The following is an 18,363-nucleotide window of genomic DNA, read 5'->3' as shown; positions in this document are numbered from 1 at the left end:
GAAGTCCCAAACTTGAACTCTTGTTAGATGAGGAATAAGAAGATATTTTTGTCTAGGCCCTATTTCTCCGTTACGAAAACACTGGTGTAAAACAAAAAACTCATTTTCTATATATTTGATAAGGAGTAAACTATATTTTGTCCAGGTCCTAAATCTCCATCAAGAATACATTGGTGTAGCCCTGGCCAGTATGGCTCAATTGGCCAAGCAACATCCCATGCACCAAATGGTGGCCAGTTTTGATTCCCAGTCAGAGCACATACCCAGGTTGCGGATTTGACCCTGGTCCGGGAGCTGCAGTAGGCAACCTATCGATGTTTCTCTCTCTGTTTCTCTGTCTCTCTCTGTCTCTCCTGCCCTCCCTCCCTCCCTCTCTCAACCTATTGATGTTTCTCTCTCTTTCTCTCTCAAATCAACAAAAACATGTAAAAAAAAAACAACAACACATCGGTGTAAAACAGGGTTGGGGAACATTCGGCCTTTAGTATAAGGCCTACTAAATCATTTGCTCTGCCCTGCCAAGGCATTAGGAGTGAGTTAAGTAAATGTCTGACCAAATATAGCAAGCTAATTTTTTAGCTGATAATCTTGTATGGCAAATTATGTTATAAATATCCAAATGGCCCTTGGCAGAAAAAAGGTTCCCCAGCCCTGGTGTAAAACATTCAAGTTATCCTTAGTCTTAAACATTTCCCTAATAAAAGGAACCTAGAGAGCATTATGCTAAGTGAAATAAGTCAGCCAGAGAAATGCAAATATCATATGATTTCACTTATATGTGGAATCTAAAGAACAAAATCAACAAAATAGAAACCGACTCATAAAGAGAACAGAACAGTGGTTGCTAGAGGGGCTGGAGGTTGTGGGGGGGTGCTGGATGTAAAAGGTGAAGGGACAAGTACAGATTGCAGTTACAAAACAGTCACAGGGATGTAAAGTACAGCATACAGAAGACAGTCAATAATACTGTAATAATTATGTGTAATATTTTTAAGAAACTATTTTTAAGAAAAATAATTAATATCTGTGGTCAACTTAAAATTATTTTTAAGAAAAATAATTAATTCAAATTATTTTTAAGAAAAATAATTAATACCTGTAGTCAACTTAAAAAGAGGATTTCTCTGTAACAGGAAAACACAACGTACAAGGGTAATTATACTATCAAAGAACATATTTCACTTCTAAGAACTAAAACTTAAGAATGATGAATCCTTAAGACCACAAGAACTAAGTTTACTAGTTGCCAGAATATTGTTTTAATCTTTTTTATTGTTTAAGACATTTTAAATAAATATACTCCTACTTCCAATTTTCTTTTCATTAAAATGGTATGTCACTGCTGAAATATCCAGAACTTATGAAACCTGTACCATAGAATTAAGTATGACAGACCAACCACATGAAGTTTAGCATTTCCTCTTTAGAAAAGCCTTATACCTAGCAAAGTTGGAATTTAAGAAGCCAATGAAGACATTCCTCAGGCATATACAATACATAACAATAGGCTGTATTCTTTATAGCTTCTAGTAGAACTAGCAGGCTTCTATTTTGGCCAAGGGTGACAGAGTAGTGAGTGTATGACAAATACAAATGGTCTCTGATACCAGTAGTGACTATTTTAATGGACACTGTTTTCACATTCAATTATTCCAAAAAAAAGGTAAGAAAATTACTCTGATGAAAACAATAATTAAATTCTTTGTTATTCACATATTTCTTAGTCCTAGTACACATGATCTTGGTTTCTATTTAATTTGAATGAAAGCTAGGCAGGTAGTAATTTCAAAAGAGCTTCCTTTTCCATGAGCTCAATATTGGAAATTTTAAATTTTTATAAAAACTTTCTAAGAAACAGAAAACAGTGATTTACAGAAAATCCTGATAAACTTAAGAATTAGAAGACATTCAGGCATTATGGGCTGAATCAAGCCCAAAGTTGAATAATTATGGTAAGTATTTACTGCAATTTAATGCAAGTCCATTATGAACAAAGTGCTTAGCATGAATCAAGGTAAATGTTCCTTTGTTGAACCAAAAGCACTGCAGTCATTAGGTATTAAACATTATACTAATAATAGTCATTCACTTTTTAGAGGATTTAAAAAATAATAATATATCTTATATACTAGGGAAACAGGACAAGACACCTTCACTAAGTTGAAATTACAAAAAAAAAAAAAAAAAGAAAAAACAACCATCCCTCAGTACACAAAACATAAAACATTTGCTCACAGGGACATAGATAACATTTCCCCAATATTATCAAGAAAAATTATGCTTACTATAAAAATATTTCTATGTCCTGAATTAATTTGTATCATTTTATAATAGGGGTATAATATATATATATATATATATATATATATATATATATATGTATATATATATATGTAAGTTAATAAATATAATGACTATAAAACCAACTTTGTTCATTGTTTCACTATATATTATATATATAAAATGAAATAAAAAGTAAACCAAAGAAAACTTTTTTCATTCTCAGACTATAAATTATCACTTCCGTGATAAATCATAAATGTTCCTTATAATAGCAGTCCAAACTATATGATTTTGGAATAGAATAACAAATTCATATTGCTTCAAGTTATATGTTTATTATTATTTTAAAATTTTGACAAAAATACTTTTAAAATGCTAAATAAATAGGAATTTTGACTAGCTATTGTTTTTCTTTCTTCCTTTTTCTTTCTTCCTTTTCTTTCTTCCTTTTTTTCACAATGGCATTACATAACAACCCAAAACATATACAAAGAACATTAAAAACAGCATTTTGCTAACAGAAATTTAAAATAAGATAAAACTAGTTAACATTAACAAAAACTTTGAGTCTAACTAAATCTTAAAGACAAACTATTACAAAACTACAAAATATATACAAACAAAATATATAGTATGCCCTACTTTGGATGTATAATACATTTTTCTGTGCTTAAATAATGAGATTATTTTACTTTTTGAAACTGTGTAGAGAAAAACGTTTTGAAAAGAAAAAATATTTTAACTTGCTAAAAATGAGCATATGGGTATTATGATAGCAGTCATACAAAACATGTTAATTAAACATTTCAAATAAAATTAACATATTAATTTTAACATTTGAGATCTGACTAATTTACATCATCATCATCATCATCATCATCTCTACTGCTACTGTGAGTCATAATCCATTCCCTGTAGACCTGAATTTTCTGTAAGCATGGTAAAGGAAAAAAGAAGCACAATGGTTAGTTAAGTATGACAAATTCCTTGGAAGACATGCAAACTTATGAAATGTTCAAGGAATCAAAATAATTTTGAAGCTGACACCAGCTCTGAGTAGGACAGTAATTATGGATATAATATTCCACATAGACTAAGACTAAACTCTACTGGTTGCTACATTTAAAATCGTTTGGTGATATCAATAAGGTAGTCTGGGGATACATTAGAATTATTCTATTTCTCTAGTAGGCAACTTCAACTTACTACTAGGAAGCACTATGATAATGTACTACTTTCCAGATAGGTACATAACAAAAGTGTGTGTGTGTGTTTATATTTAATTATTATACAGGGGCATATAGAATTTGTGAACACAGAGCACTATTTTTAGAAAATAAAAGGAGAAATATTTGATAGTATTAAACTTTTTCTAAATGCACCACTGTTAAATAGATTAGATCTAAGCTGATGAGATTTTAAATCCTGTTTCTATGACATCCAGTTCTTTACCACAGTATTTATATATTTTAAAGTGTTAGCGAATCATACAGTAGAGTTTTGATTCAAAGAAGCACTATTACCATCAAAGCAATAACCCAGTTCTTACACTTATTAAGAGAATAATGCCAACTGCAAACATCCTAAGGCATCTGGTAAATTCCTAAAGGTATTCCAGCTATACTGTGTTTACTGTTCTTGAAAAACAAGTAATGGCTGACAAGGATTGTGAGCTTTTAGACCTTTAAATAGCTCTTTTGGCAATTAATGGTAAGACTAACCTACTAAAAATAATATATTTATTTTTAAAAAATATAGTCAAAAGTAACGACCTTAAATCCCAAGTTTTAAAGCTTTATAAAACCAGGAAGGTGTAGAATAAATTTACTTGTCAGTGAAATCAAGTTATCAATCACAAGAAACATTTGGTATCTCATGGCTTTCTTATGTATTATAATCTGTTTTCTAATAATGACAATGTATTTCTAAACTCTCCTTATCATTCATCTTTATTTCCTATTAAGTTTATTAAAATAGTGTCTCAAATATTTTTAGTTTTTTAAAGATGATTTGATAACTACGCATTCAGTCTACTAAAATGTTAGTAACTTGTTGTGTTCTAAAAAGAGAAGGCAGATAGTAAATAGGAATATATGTTTCAAATGTATGAACCAGAGGTTAGTTCTGCAACATTTCCATCTTGCTGGATTTCCATCCAACATTTTCCAAAGAAGGTTAAACTGACACTGCAGAGACTGTACAAAATGCCCTTGAGAGCACAGTCTCTCACTTGATTGCCAGTTCCATCCCAATATGGTATTATTTTGATGCTTTAAAAACATTTTAAACACAATGTAAAATCACTTTACTAAATATCACACATTAATTCAATGGTTATGTTTTACTACATTAGATGAAAGCACATTTTATGCAAAAATTACATACTTTGCATGTAGTGAGCAAAATATTAAAGTTTTAAATCTTACCCTAATCACTTTAAACTTGACAGTATTTAAAATTTTAAGGCTTTATAAAGGAAGAGTCATATTCCCACAGTTCATTATTACCTTGAATATTTGCAAGTCTATACAACATAATGACTCTTTGTTTTCAAAAAATAATTTTAGTATTCCACATCTAACCCACACAAACTACTTCAAATTGGTATAATTTTTATGGTATATATTACCTACACTATCATCCAGATTTTTAATAAGTCCAACTTACTAGTAAGAAAATTATCTAACAGATAAAATATTCTACCTCCAAACTGCCTATGTTCCAAAAGCTACTTTTCTTTACTAAAAGATGTTGGCTTTCTTATGAACTACTTATCAAATTCCAAAAGATTTTAAATGGATGACACAAGCAGAAAGCAAAAAGGGGGTTTTGGCCACTTGAGCATCTATAAAAGAAAAGCACAAGAACCTAAGAATTGGAATAGCAATGGTCCTGATTTTTTCCCTACCCATGCCTAATTGGACATGAGAATTATACCTGGTATAAAAGCACCTATTTGTTTGATAAAGAAAAGGAAGTAACCTAAACAGAAATGGTTTAATTGGCTAAAAAGTACCACCAACTATGAGGGTATATAGGCACAATAGTTTTCAGCAAATCTAGCAAATCCAGCACAGAACTAGAATACCCTATAAAAAGATCAGATTCACTAAAAATCCTATACAAAAGTTACCAATACAAAAGCTTTTCTTTGTTTTCAAAACACTGAAACAGCTGTACGTAGTTTGTAAATTTTAAGACTAAAATCTACTGTTGGCTTTCAGTTGCAAAGTCATGCATTAACTGTTTTCATATCAAACTTTTTGATGCCTGTAAAAAAGAAAAAAAATCTTATAGTAAATAAATGAACAATAAAACCTAGGTAAAATAAGGAACTTATAAATGGAATTAAGCAAAACATAGAAGTTCAAATAATCTAACGTATGTTTAAAGCATTAAATATAGTTACTTTTAATAAAGCTAAATTAATCTTAACTTATAAGATACCTCTTCACCCACCTGCAACATTTGATTTCCAGTACCATCCCTCAACCTATAAGGTCTGATAACTCCATCTTCATTAAAGAACCGAGGTGGTCGCAGACTCTCCACTTCATCAGAAGTCTCTGTAGCCCTAGAGGAAAAAAATATAACTTAGTTTTTAAAAATATTCAAAAGTTGTCCTTGGCTGGTGTGCTCAGTGGTTACAGCACCAAAACATTGTGGATTTGATTCCTAATCAAGGACACAGACATGGGCCTGGATCCCTGGCCCCAGTTGGGGCACTTGCAAGAGGCAATCAATGGATGTGGTTCTCTCACACTGGTGTTTCTCCTCCCTCCTCCACCACTTCCCTTCCATTCTCTCTAAAAATAATGGAAAAATATCCTCAGGTGAGGATTAAAAAAAATTTTTTTTTCCCAAAAATTCATCGTCTTTAAAATGGAATTACTAAAAGAATCTTCTTTTGGATAAAATAAGACTGTGATACTTCTCTTTTAAAATTTATCTTTATGACACTAATAATGCAAGTTCTCTAGAAAAATGTAGTACTGTGAATAAGTTTGGTTATAGCATCTTTTGGACTTTCTTTGTAGATCAAAGAATCAGCAAATGATGAGTATTGCTGTTTCTTTTCCATTTTAAGACCTTTAAATTCTTTTTCTTTTCCTATTATACTACTTCGTTCCTCCAGTACAATGCTAAATATAAGAGAGGATATCAGGCATCCTTTCTCATTCCTAAAAGAAAGAGTTCTCCATGAATTACAGATATTAGCAACATTTTTGTTCTGTAAGAATTTGTTTTCCTGATCATTGTTGTGATCATATGGTTTATTTTCTTCAATATAAATGCTAAAAATCACATTACATGGTTTTCTAATGTTCAAATACCTTCACATCCCTCACATATCTTCTTGAGCTTGATATGTATTATTTGAAACACATATATGCATTGTTGAATTTGCTACTGTAATATTTTATTTAACATTTTGACTGTATGAACCTATGTGAGAATGGTCCATGAACTGTTCATTCATTCAGCAAATATTCACACATTCAATAAAAATTATTATATAAACATACCTTACCACACAATGTGTCTACATGTATAGATACATATATATGGATAGTATCTCCAATTTAAAGCAGAGATCGGCAGAATGGATAAAAATATGATCCAACTATATATATACATATACATATATACATACATATATATATATATATATATGAAAAAATCATCAAAAAAATTAGCAAACTAAACCCAACAGCACATAAAAAGGGTTATACATCATGACCAAGTGGAATTTATGCCAGATATGCAATGTTGGCTCAACTTATGAAAATCAATTAATGTACCACATTAATAAACCAAAGGGAAAAGCAAACAATATCAACTTAATTGAAACCGAAAAAGCATTTTATAAAATCCAACATCCTTTCATAAAATACTCAACTAATTCAAAATAGAAGGGAACTTCCTCCACCTAACAAAAGACATTACAAAAAATCCATAGCTTACGTCAGAGTTAATGGTGAAAGAATAAAAATCTTTCCCCCTAAAATTAGGAGCAAGACAGATATCTGCTCTTGGAACTCCTTTTCAATACTGTACTCGAGGTTTTAGTAAAGGCAATTAGGCAAGAAAAAGAAACACCAATGATGAGAGAGAATCATCTGTCGGCTGCCTCCCATATGCCCCTATTGGGAATCTAGCCTGCGACCTGGGCATGTGCCCTGACTGGGAATCGAACCGTGACTTCCTGGTTCATGGGTTCAATGTTCAACCACTGAGCAACACCAGATGGGCAAGTGCTATTATGTTTTCATTTCATTTTTAGGTTGTGTATTGCTAGTGTATAAAAATACATCTACTTTTTGTATATTGACCTTGTATTATGCAACCTTACCAAACTTATTTGTTATCCCTAATAGTCATTTTGTGGATTTACTAGGGGTTTTCTATATGTAAGATCATATCATCAGAATATAAAGGTAGTTTTACTTCTTTCTTTCAGTTCTGGATGCCTTTCATTTCTTTTTCTTGCCTAATTGTCTTTGCTAAAACCTCGAAATCATTAAAAACGTATTTAAAAAACACATAATAGCACCTGAAACAATAAAATACTTAGGAATAAAATTAAGAAGATGCATACTGAAAACTATGAGACATTATTGAAAGAAATCAAAGACCTAAATAAATGGAAAGACATCCATTTTCATAGATTGGGAGACTTAATGTTGTTAACATAGGATTAATCTATACATCCAATACAATCCCTATAAAAATCCCAGCTATTTTTTCGCATAAATTGATTTTGGAAAATGGTACTAAGATCAGTCAATGGGGAAAATATAGTCTTTTCCACAAATGATGTTGGGACTAGATATACACATGCAAAAGAAAAAATTTGAACTCAACCTCTCTTCATACACAAAAATTAATTGAAATGGATCAAAGACCTGAATTGAGAAGATAAAACTATTACTCAGCTAGAAGAAAATATAGGTGTAAATATTCATGACCTTGGATTAGGCAATGCTTTTTTATATATGACACCAAAAGCATAAGCAACCAACACAAATACAGATACAGATAAATTAGACTTAATAAAAAAATGCTATCAAGAAAGCTAAGCCAAGAGTGGGGAACTTTTTTTTCTGCCAACGGCCATTTGGATACTTATAACATCATTCACTTAATATAACTCACTTAATATAAATTTACTAGAGGCCCGGTGCATGAAATTTGTGCACAGAGGGGGGGGGTCCCCTCAGCTCAGCCTGCACCCTCTCCAATCCGGACCCCTTGGGGGATGTTCAACTGCCGGTTTAGGCCTGGCAGTCAGACATCCCTCTCATAATCCTAGACCACTGGCTCCTAATCACTCATCTGCCTGCCTGCCTGGTTGCCCCTAACTGCCCCCCCACTGCTGGCCTGATTGCCCCTCACTGCCTCTGCGTGCCGGCCTCATTGCCCCCAAATGCCCCCCCTGCCGGCCTGATCGCCCCTAACTGCCCCCCGCTGCTGGCCAGGGTGCCCCCAACTGCCCCCTCCCTGCCGGCCTGGTTGCTCCTAAACTGCCCCTCCCCCCGGCCTGGTTACCTCCAACTGCTCCCCTCTGCCAGCCTGGTCACCCCTAACTGCCCACCCCCTGCTGGCCTGGTGCCCCCAACTGCCCCCAACTGCCCCCCCCCAGTCTAATTGCCCCCAACTGCCCCCCCCCACTGGCCTGGTTGCCTCTTACTGCCCTCCCCCTGCCAGCCTGGTTGCTCCCAACTGCCCTCCCTGCTGGCCTAGTTGCCCCCAACTGCAAACCCCGCCGGCCTGGTTGCCCCATGCAGCCGGCTGTCCCTCACTAACCCCCCTGCCAGCCTGGTCGCCCCACGCAGCCTGCTTGTTCAGTCATTTGGTCGTCCCTCACTAAGCCCCCTGCTGGCCTGGTCATAGGCAGCCATCTTGTGAGGGTGTGAGGGTTTATTTGCATATTACCTCTTTATTATATAGGAGGATGTTGCTATGAAAAAAGCTCCTAGATTTATTGAATTTTGAGTCCCGTCAGACCAAATGATTGACAGGGCCAAACCAAATGATTTTGAGGCCCTTATATAGCCCTCTGGCCAGGCATTCCCACACCTGGTTTAAGCCATCAAGTTTGTGATAGTTTGTTACAACAGCCATAGGAAACATAATATTAGTATAGTGTATGAAGAATCTCTCTGCATTATTTCCTGCAAATGCATGTGACTTTACAATGATCTCAATTAAAAAAAAAAGACTACCACATGTCAAGCAATATTTGAAGTGCTGTGGAAACAAGAGCCACTGCATTCATAGAATTTACATACTAGCAGGAGAGACAAATAAACAAGGGAAAATGTGCTGTGTGTTAAAGAGTAATAAGAGCTAAAGAGAAAAAAAATAAAGGAGGGAAGAGAGATATGAAGTATCTGAGGTGGGGATAGGGAATAAATTGAAATTTTGGGATGGCAATGGAAGGCCCCATTGGGAAGACAACTTCTGAATTAAAAAAAGTGACCATGCTGACAACAGAGGGAAGAGTGTTCTAAGAAGAGGGGGAATAATTCCTCTAATGAATTCCAGCTTTTAAATCAATGCTCTCATATACGATGAATGGGCTGTGGTGTGGTGGCGGTAGGTGTGTTTGGGGGCGGTGTTGAGATTTCTCTTAAACAATAGGAGGAACTGGGATGGTCTATTTATTGGCTTTTGGAACACCACTTTCTTGATTATCCCCTTTACTTTAATTGCCAAATCTTTTTTGGCCTCCTTTGCTGGGCCCTCCTTATTTCCCTCACCGCTAAGTGTTGCTGTGACTGAGGGCTAAGTCCTTGGACCTTTTTTTATTTTGGTCTCTTTTTTCTATTCTCATTCCCTAGATGATCTTATCCAATTTTACGGCTTTTACCACCTTATTATGGGTACATGAATCTCAAATTTTTAACTCTAGCTAGAACCTTTCTCTTGAACTTCAAAATCAAGTACTCATTAACTACTTGATGTCCCTGTTCAGATAGTTAAACTTAATACATTTAAAACAAAACGAATTCCTTCTTTCCCTAAAAGGAGTAACAATCCCATCCTTCCAATGGTTCAGACAAAAACTTTAGAATTATCCCTGATTATTCTTTCTTTCATATCCCAGATCCATTTTATCAATTCATCCTGTTACCTTCATCAAAACACATGCAGAACATGACCCGTTATTACAACTTTCAGCTTACAGTAGTCTAATCACCATCATATTTATTGCAAAAGCCTCTTTAGTATTCCTGTATCTGCAAGTTCCGCCTATGATTTATTCTCAATATAGCACGAGTTCACGTCATTCCTCTTGTCCAAAATTTTCCAAACCTTTTTCTTTTTGTGTCTTATTTAAAAACAAATAAACAAACAAACAAAAACACCAAAGTCCTTGAGTGGCTTACCAAGCCTTATGTGACCTGATCCTCTGCTCATTTATGGTACTGTAGCACCTTTCCAACCTTCTCCTTTGCTCACTCTACTCTAGGTGTACTGGTCTAGCTGTTCCTTAAACTGGCCAAGAATACTATTGCATCAGGGCTTTTTTTTTTTTTTTAAATGGGCCTTTTTAATCCTCACCGGAGGAAATTTTTCCATTGATTTTTAGAGTGGAAAGGAGGAAGGGAGGCAGAGAGAGAGAGAGAAACACTGATGTGAGAGAGACACATTGACTGGTTGACTCCCGAAAGCACCCTGACCTGGGCCTAGGATAGAGCCATAACTGAGGTACATGCCCTTGACCACGAACTGAACCCAGGACTCTTCCGTCCATGGTCTGAAACTCTAACCACTGAGCAAAAATGGCTAGGGCCTGCATGAGGGTTTTTTATTACCTGCTGTTCCTACTGCCTTTGACATTCTTCCCACATGGTTCACTACCTTGCTTCCTTCATGTCTCTCCTCAAATTTAATCTTGCCAATGAAGCTTCCCTGAACATCATATATGTATTAGCCACCTTCCTCCCCACTACTTTGGACCTCTTTACTCTGCTTTATTTTCCTTCATAGAATTTTTCACCATTTAGTATACTATATATTTATCAGTGTACTCATTTCCATCTATTACCTTCCCACTGGAATATAAGCTGTACGAGGACTTTGCCAATTGTGTTCACTTCCTGAGTGATTAAAACAGTGTCTAGACATATAAGATGCTCTCTAAAATGTGTTCAATAAATAAATATTCATATGTGTGTATTAGATCAAGTTTAACTGTTCAATCATTTTACTTTAATTTTGTTCTCTTAATATATTAATTATTCAGAGAAATGTCATGGAAGATTTGGAAAATGTTTGTAGTTTTATCAATTTTTGCTTTATAAAGAGTGAGTCTATTGTGAGTACAAGTTCAAAATTGTTATCTTATTGGTTAACTGTTCTTTTTGTCATTAGCTCATGACCTTATCCAAAATAATGCTTCTTTTTGGCTTTAAGGTCTATTTTATCTAATTTTATATAGTAATCCTCTCCAGAGAAATAATGTATAGCTTAAAGCCAATCAGTCCCTTCTCAAATTGTATCTTATTATCCTAGCCCAGTGGTCGGCAAACTCATTAGTCAACAGAGCCAAATATCAACAGTACAACAACTGAAATTTCTTTTGAGAGCCAAATTTTTTAAACTTAAACTTCTTCTAACTCCACTTCTTCAAAATAGACTTGCCCAGGCCCTGGTATTTTGTGGAAGAGCCACACTCAACGGGCCAAAGAGTCACATGTGGCTCACGAGTCACAGTTTGCTGACCACGGTCCTAGCCTATATAATAAAGAGGTAATTTGCAAATTAACCATCACGCACATGCACAAGATGGCCACCCCCATGTGGTCACAAGATGGCTGCCACAAGATGGCCAGTAGGGGAAGGCAGTTGTGGGAGATCAGGCCAGCAGGGGAGGGCAGTTAGGGGCGACTATGTCAACAGGGGAGGGCAGTTGGGGGCGGCCAGGCCAGCAGGGGAGGGTTGTTGGGGGCAACCAGGCCTGCCAGGGAGGGAGGGCAGCTGGGGGGGGGGACCAGACTTGCAGGGGATGGCAGTTAGGGGCGACCAGGCTGGCAGAGGAGGGCAGTTGGGGGCGACCGGGCCAGCAGGAGAGGGCAGTTGGGAGCGATCGGGTTGGCAGGGGAGGGCAGTTGGGGGCAATTGGGCCAGCAGGGGAGGGCAGTTAGGCTGGCAGGGGAGTGGTTAGGGGGCGATCAGGCTGGCAGGCAGAACTGGTTAGGGGCAATCAGGCAGGCAGACAGGCGAGCGGTTGGGAGCCAGCAGTCCCAGATTGGAGAGGATGCAGGCTGAGCTGAGGGACACTACCTCTAGTGCACGAATTTCATGCACCGGGCCTCTAGTTTTTAATATTTTGATTCCAATGTTTTCATACAGTTCAATTAGATTTATCCACCAATTTATATTCTTACATTTGATTCTTGTAACTCACTTCCCCTTTCTGCTTTCAACATTCTTCTTCACAATTATATCCTTTATTAGTTTTTAGTCTTATTTTTATAAAAATGTTTTATTTTGCTGAAAGGGAATATAGCTGGGTATAGATTTTAGATTAATGTAGGAGTATTTTAGCAGTTCTGCATAGGTACCTGTATAGATCTCTATATATTTTGGATTCCTTATGTTTCACGAACTTTTGATCTTCTCTGATGATTATGACTCCACATTTTATATTTGTGAAACAAAAGTTACAGGTAGAAGAGACTGAACCCTTTTTCTCAGTCTTCTAAATTAGAAAACTGGGAACACCCACAATTGTGGTAAAGCAGTATGAAATACTGACTTAAGAGGAGCAACTCATACAATGACAATAGTTTTCTCTATACAGCAGTAAGCAAAAGAAAATACAAAAGGAAATAGATTAGAAACATATCCAGCCGTCTAATTTTCTAAATTAGGTCTCATTAAAAGGAATAAAATAGAGAACAACAAAAAATAAAAATTGTAAAGGAAAAAAATAAATTAGGTCTCATTAGCATGAATTTAATCAATTGTGATGCATACATGTGCAAATTTTTAGAATAGAGGTAACAATAATGCAAATACTAAATTTCAGTCTTAAATTACGTTTAATTTTGAGGAAGAGAAGACATATTTTAAAATTTGTACCAATGAAGAGACATAGAGAAAATAGATGCAATAACCTTTAACAAAATAATCCTACCTAATAAAAAGGTAATATGCAAATTGACCGTACCTTCGACACACCCACAAGCCACACCCACCAGTCAATCAGAGCAAGTATGCAAATTAACCCAACCAAGATGGCTACAGCCACAGAGAGCAAGGTTTCCCAGGTAACAGAGAAAGCCAAGCTTTCCGCCTGCCCTTGCCAGGCCTAAGCCTCCACTCAAGCTACAAAGTTTCAATTATAGAAGGTAAACAAATTCAAACAGAAATGGCGGTAGAATGGAGCTTGAGAGAGCAGGCCAGGGTTGCTCCCGGCAACAGGGGACACAAAGCTTTCCGCACACCCTTGCCGGGCCCACCCGCTTAAGGCAACAAAGTTTCAATTATAGAAGGTGAATTAACTGCCACAGAAATGGCTGCCGGCCACGGAGGGAAGCAACAGGCTTGGCTCCGCTCCAGGCTACAAAGTTTCAATTGTAGAAGGAAAATAAATTCCAGATACCAGGGCCTCCGCTTAGGTTGCCAGGGGGCGTGGCCGGCCTGCAAACCACCACAGGCCCCTCGCTCAGGCCACCCCACGCTCTAAGGGCACCCCCACCTGATCCGGGACACCCTTCAGGGCAAACCAGCTGGCCCCCACCCGTGCACCAGGCCTCTATCCTATCTAATAAAAGAATAATATGCAGATTGACCATCACTCCAACACACAATATGTCTGCCCCCATGTGGTGAAAGATCCTGCCCCCATGTGGACACAAGATGGCCACCACAAGATGGCCAGCAGGAGAGGGCAGTTGGGAGGCACCTGGCCTGCAAGGGAGGGCAGTTGAGAGGGACCAGGCCTGCAAGGGAGGGCAGTTGAGAGGGACCAGGCCTGCAAGGGAGGGCAGTTGGAGGTGATCAACCCTGCAGGAGAGGGCAGTTAGGGGTGACCAGGCCGGCAGAGGAGGGAAGTTGGAGGCAAACAGGCTGGCAGGGGAGCAGTTAAGCATCAACCAGGCTGGCAGCAGAGTGGTTAGGGGGTGATCAGGCTGGCAGGCCGAAGCGGTTAGGGGCAATCAGGAAGGCAAGCAGGCAAGGAGTTGGGAGCCAGCAGTCCTGGATTGTGAGAGGGATGTCCGACTGCCCGTTTAGGCCCGATCCTGGATCGGGCCTAAACGGGCAGTCGGACATCCCTCGAGGGGTCCCAGATTGGAGAGGATACAGGCTGGGCTGAGGGACAACCCCCCTCTGTGCACGAATTTCGTGCACCGGCTTCTAGTATTATAAAGAAAGGTGAACACAAATGAGTTTGAACCCAGAATAGAAAAAGCCATTCTTTGTTCCCCCTAAAAGGCAACAATATAATATTTGCTAATTTTATAACTGACATGTAGCATTACATTGTTGTAATGTATTCTGACAAAGATAATGAAAAAGCTTGCTTGTCAAACCTTTTCTGCCAAGGCTGCTGGGAATGGATGAAAAATACAAAAAAAATTCTATCAAGTTGAAGTGATGCAATGGCAACAACTTAAAAAATATATCAAAAGGAATTAGGAAGATCATATGCAACTTGTCATATTTCAGGTTTCATAACTGAGTGCCTCAAGCCAAATAGCAGATTTATTTCATTTCTGATGGTTAAAGCATTTTACTCATACCCTACATCAAAGAAAGGTTACCTTTTTATTCCCTGAAATGTACTGCTAGCCATGTCTATGATGCCTCCAGTTGGCCTTGCCACTGCTCCAACTAAACCTTTCCCAACACCTTTAAAGAAACCAGCTGCTCCTTCTTTTTGAGCTCCTGGAAATAAAAAAGACAAAGCTTTAGACAATTGAATTAAGAGTGAAAATTTAATCAACTTGTGAAACACTTGATAATATATATCACCTAAAGAAACTATTATACTTGCCTTTGATTGGCTTTGTAACAATTCCTGTTATGCCACTTACAAAACCCTAAAAGGAAAGCACAATTGAAAATTTATAATACTTTCACACAATGCCTTGACGAACCAAATCTGGTTTACAAAAAAAATAAATAAATACTGAGTTGTGCTTTCTAGATACCATAGGAAGTAGTATTTTCTAACTATTTTATTTAAACAGAATGTTTTTAGAGGTTACTGATATATTTTATATAGGCCACAACACACTACTCCTTCAACATGCAAATAATACTTGAAGGAGTGTAAGTTATATATCTATTTCCTTATTCACAGAATATGGCTTTAAAAGATATTTCTACCCAGCTGGCGTTGCTCAGCGGTTGAGTGTTGAGCCATGAACCAGGGGGTCGTGGTTTGATTCCAGTCAAGGCGCATGCCCAGGTTGTGGGCTAAATCCCCAGTAAGGCAGCCGATCAATGACTCTCTCTCATCACTGATGTTTCTCTATCTCTACTTCCCTCTCCCCCTTCCTCTCTGAAATCAACTTTAAAAACCCCACAAATCTTTAAAATAATAATCTATATCTATACTAATAATCTATACTAATAAAAGGGTAATATGCTAATTAGACTGTGCATCTTCTGGACGTCCTTCTAGACAAAGCCATGTTGGCAGGGGCCGAGACAGAGGCAGTTTAGGGGTGATCAGGCCGGCCGGGGAGAGCAATTAGGGGGCGATCAGTACTGCAGGGGAGGGCAGTTAGGGGGTGATAAGGCTGGCAGGGGAGGGCAGTTAGGGGGCAATCAGGCTGGCAGTTAGGGGCAATCAGGCCGGCAGGGGAGGGCAGTTAGGGGGCGATCAGGCTGGCAGTTAGGGGCAATCAGGCCAGCAGGGGAGGGCAGTTAGGGGCAATCAGGACAGCAGGGGAGCAGTTAGGGGGCAATCAGGCCAGCAGGGGAGCAGTTATGGGGCGATCAGGCAGGCAGGCAGGCAAGCGGGTTAGGAGCCAGCGGTCCCGGATTGTGAGAGGGATGTCCGACTGCCAGTTTAGGCCTGATCCAGACATCGAATATCCCCCGAGGGGTCCCAGATGTGAGAGGGTGCAGGCCGGGCTGAGGGACCCACCCCCATGCCCGAATTTTATGCACCTGTTCTCTAGTATATATATATAAGGCTAATATGCAAAGTGTCCCCTCGGGAGTTCAACTAGGAAACCGGGAGTTCGATTGCCTGCTATGACATACACTGACCATGAGGGGGTAGTAAGAAACAAAGGAAGGTCCCAGCCAGCAGCCAGAAGGCCCCAATAGGCTGATCACCGGCCAAGCCTAGGGACCTTACCCATGCAAGCATTTTGTGCACCAGGCCTCAAGTAATAATAATAATGACAATAATAATAATAATAATAATAAAAATAGGTATTTCCTATAATATTCACAACACCGGGAAATGTCTTACAGAAACTAAGCCTTTTCCTCCGCGAGTGATGCCTTCTCTAAGACCAGCCGGTTGCTTGTTCATGGCTTCTCTCCTCTTCTGTTGGTAGTCTTCATCCATAGTTATAGCTGCTACCCCTTTAGCCATAGCACTAGTGATTTTGGAAGCAGCACCAGCTAACCCACCTAGGAGAAATTAACATATCTTTAGTAAAAGCAAATATATCATTACTTTCCAGCATAATCATATTCACGAGGCATTCTGTTTCTTACCAACAGCTCCACCAACTAATGCCTTCAGTCCTAGTGCCATTCCCTCCACAAACTCTTCAGGACCCTGGATGGCTCCCTAAAAGGTCAAAAATAACAAATAAGATTATGTTTACTTTTAAAAGTGCACTAATTGAAATGAAGAAAATAGTAGCGACAAAAAAAAAAGATGTCCCTGAGAAAGTGACACCAGAAGAAAACTTCACATTAACAGAAGTCTCAGATATTTCATAACATTGCAAGTGAAAAGGATTAAGTGTTGCAAGTTAATTCAAACTTAGAAAGGAGAATGACTATTCATCAAAGTGTACAAAAGATGTTTGTTCTGTATGTTATATGATAAGGTGAACACACACTACTTTTGATAATTTTTATGAAATAAATAAAAACACTTTAATTCCTAATAAATCTAATGTTTTAAATTACATTGTACAAAATAAATATGTTTTGCTATTTTTTTTCATTATCATCTACTCTTTTAAATGTGAAAGTAGGAACATTTTTTAACATTCTGACAGAAATTTTTAAGGGACATAGAAAAATCATAATTTTTGCCATTGATTGAGACTGCTTTGCACAGTGCTAGCTGTGCATACTATTATGCATAGCAAAACTGCCTGTCTATAATACTCTTCCTTCTACTAGAGTGTGAAGCTTATCCACCTTTAATTTTACAACAGAACACTTAAAATTCAGTATATTTGTTTAAAGTCTTAAGTTTAAAATCTGAGGGAAAAGGTAAAAATTTTCTCTCACATTTCTCAAAAACTGTTACCACTGTTTGCTGCAAAATAATGTGCCTCTGTGAGTCGCAAAATCTATTTACATCTACAATTCAAGTTAACAATTGGAATGCATTATTTTTTCAACAGTATTAGTGTGATATGTTGCACAATGCAAGAATAACTGTTTTACCTGGTAAGGTTCATAGAAAAATGCTTCTACACCTTCAGAAAATTCTCTAATCAAGCCAAAGGGATTTCCCAAAACTTCAAGTCCAAGAATGAGTACATACATTTGCTTAATGGCCTATAAAGAAAATATAAACATTAATTAATTTGGATTATCAGACTTAATATTTTTTTCTTAAGTTTAGTACGCACATCCAATTTTTCAGACTAAATACCCTTATCATCAATTTCAACACCTAAACCATATATTACCTTATTCGTCACTAGTCACAGTTTTTAAAACATAATTCAGTGTTAGAGTATTAGAAATAATGTGAGATTTAGATAATACTTTAGAATATTCAAAATACTTGTACTTTTACAACTATGTGTGAAAGTTGTTAATACTACCATCATTTTATAGACTGGAGAAATATACAGGTCAAATGATGCCTAGGGCCAGACAAAGGTTGAATGGCAAGTCTGGGATCCAAAC

General features: G+C 37.4%; 1 protein-coding gene across 3 annotated transcripts in view; it reads right to left on the bottom strand.

The window, feature by feature from the left end:
* The window catches only part of VPS13A (vacuolar protein sorting 13 homolog A), a 220,370-nt gene that overhangs the window by 21,457 nt on the left and 180,550 nt on the right, over positions 1 to 18,363 (bottom strand). The window contains exons 63-69 of one of the 3 annotated variants that reach the window (XM_008142063.3): positions 17,893 to 18,006; positions 16,981 to 17,056; positions 16,730 to 16,893; positions 15,296 to 15,341; positions 15,063 to 15,186; positions 5,743 to 5,857; positions 2,548 to 3,212 (exon numbers count right to left, since the gene is read on the bottom strand). In XM_008142063.3, the coding sequence (XP_008140285.2) occupies positions 3,132 to 3,212; positions 5,743 to 5,857; positions 15,063 to 15,186; positions 15,296 to 15,341; positions 16,730 to 16,893; positions 16,981 to 17,056; positions 17,893 to 18,006 (720 nt within the window). In that variant the 3' untranslated portion in view covers positions 2,548 to 3,131. Of the gene's footprint in view, positions 1 to 2,547; positions 3,213 to 5,495; positions 5,554 to 5,742; positions 5,858 to 15,062; positions 15,187 to 15,295; positions 15,342 to 16,729; positions 16,894 to 16,980; positions 17,057 to 17,892; positions 18,007 to 18,363 lie in introns of those variants that run through there. The other 2 variants (XM_008142064.3, XM_008142061.3) reach the window with 2 other exon arrangements.

This window comes from Eptesicus fuscus, chromosome 15 (assembly GCF_027574615.1).
Source record: "Eptesicus fuscus isolate TK198812 chromosome 15, DD_ASM_mEF_20220401, whole genome shotgun sequence".
In the NCBI taxonomy this organism is placed as follows: domain Eukaryota; kingdom Metazoa; phylum Chordata; class Mammalia; order Chiroptera; family Vespertilionidae; genus Eptesicus; species Eptesicus fuscus.
Note: the sequence above shows the minus strand (reverse complement) of the source record. Positions and strands in the feature narration are given on the sequence as shown.